This window comes from Elephantulus edwardii, unplaced genomic scaffold (assembly GCF_000299155.1).
Source record: "Elephantulus edwardii isolate Elephantulus edwardi_28Jun2011 unplaced genomic scaffold, EleEdw1.0 scaffold00057, whole genome shotgun sequence".
Lineage (NCBI taxonomy): Eukaryota > Metazoa > Chordata > Mammalia > Macroscelidea > Macroscelididae > Elephantulus > Elephantulus edwardii.
The window spans coordinates 200,740-202,418 of NW_006399807.1; the positions used below are offsets into that span (position 1 = coordinate 200,740).

Here is a 1,679-nt window from a genome sequence, read left to right on the forward strand (position 1 = left end):
TTTAGTTTTAAAAAAACTTTTTTTTTTAATGTTAGGAACTCAGGAAGTGAACTACAAGTGTATTATGCTTCACCCAGAAGTTATCAAAACTTCTTTGAAGCCATCCGCAGAAGGGGAGACACTTTTTATGTTGTGTCATTTCGGAGGGTAAGTTAATTTTGAAAGAATAAAGCACATATTTCTTGTGTACCTGCTGTGTATAAGACATCACATTGAATACCATTAAGGTAAAATGATAGCCAATATAAAATAAGTTATGTGACAGCAACAGTCTAAGTTCTGTAGTCTTGTTTAGCGTTGAGCTAGCTGTTCAGCATTACAAGGATGAACATAGAATTGATGCCACTATATTCTATTTAGAAAAGGTAAATTACTAACTGATTTTATTCTCTATCACTCCTGTGTTGTTGTGGTGTATCATTGGGTCAGAAGTGACCCATGGGCGACTCTCTGGTGGGTTTTCAGAGGCAGTAAATTGCACGGGAGGAGATTACCCATCCTTCGATAGTCTTATTATCTAAAATGTATGAATGAAAAATTTTTTAATGTAGACCATGGTGGCATTTCCATTTGGGTACTGAGAAGTAGAATTTTAAAATGCAGGTTTAAATTGAATCATGAACTGATTGATGTATTAGTTGAGAAGAGTTTATTTTAGATCTGTTTCCCTGAAATTCTATTCCACTTTTGTCTCCTTCAGACGTGTTTTTGAAAAATATTTTAATCAGCTTATTTTTCTTCTTACAGAAGAACATTTTATATGGGCACTTTTGAATGTTAATGTTGCTTAAATTAACTAGAAAAGATGCATAGCTATGTATATTCCATCTGTTTTTTCTAATATAATGAGAAGACATTCTTTGTAGAATCATGTGAATATCTCTGCTAGAGTTCTATATGATAAACAGAAGCAAGTGAAGTTAGAACTTTTTGGTTGTTTGTATCCTGTTTATTTGTCTAAGAGAGGATACTTAGAAGTAAGATTTATTAAAATGGAATTGTCAGATTCTCTGAGAATTTATAATCACTCACTTTCAGTTAAATTTTCAGTTAATACATTAATTATTTTCTTCCTCCTGTGTAATCAACTGCCACTGAATACCAGCCAGAGGGTCAGCAATGATTGGTTCCAATTCACACAACAACAAAGTATAAAGAAATACCTTATCACTACATGATTTTAGCACTAGAGAACTTAGACACCTGGAGACTAGGGAGGTTGAAAGTGTCGTTTCTTTTCAGTTTTGATTATTCAAATATAATAGGGAAATGCATTTCCCTTCCACAAACTTTCCTGTGTTTACTTTAGTCTGTCAGATATAGTTGATCTCTTTCTACAATGAACAACCCTAAAAGTTAATTTTCAACAGCAAAGGACAGTTGAGAACAGAATATCTGCAAGATTCTAATTGTGTTGGTTAATGAGAACCAAATTGGTGCTTTTGTGTTGGCACAGTTATGCTTAAAGTGGCAAAAAGGTAAACTTTTAAATGTGGGTTTCACCACTGTGAAGAAAAGATGTGGCCATTGTTCATCTTAAGAATATACTAAGCAGTATGCAATGAGGGTTGCAGAGTGGATTATATTTGGGGGTAGGAGGTGAGGTTTGGGGAGGTGCGGGGGGGGGATTGTGTACCAATGAGGGAGTTTTTCTTTTGCTTTTCAAGGAGAGGAGCAAA

General features: G+C 34.4%; 1 protein-coding gene across 1 annotated transcript in view; it reads left to right on the forward strand.

The window, feature by feature from the left end:
* Nucleotides 1-1,679, forward strand: part of ATF6 (activating transcription factor 6) — a 353,926-nt gene that overhangs the window by 184,108 nt on the left and 168,139 nt on the right. Inside the window, exon 14 of the mRNA XM_006887436.1 lies at nt 36-147. Coding sequence (XP_006887498.1) covers nt 36-147 — 112 coding nt within the window. The remainder of the gene's footprint in view (nt 1-35; nt 148-1,679) is intronic.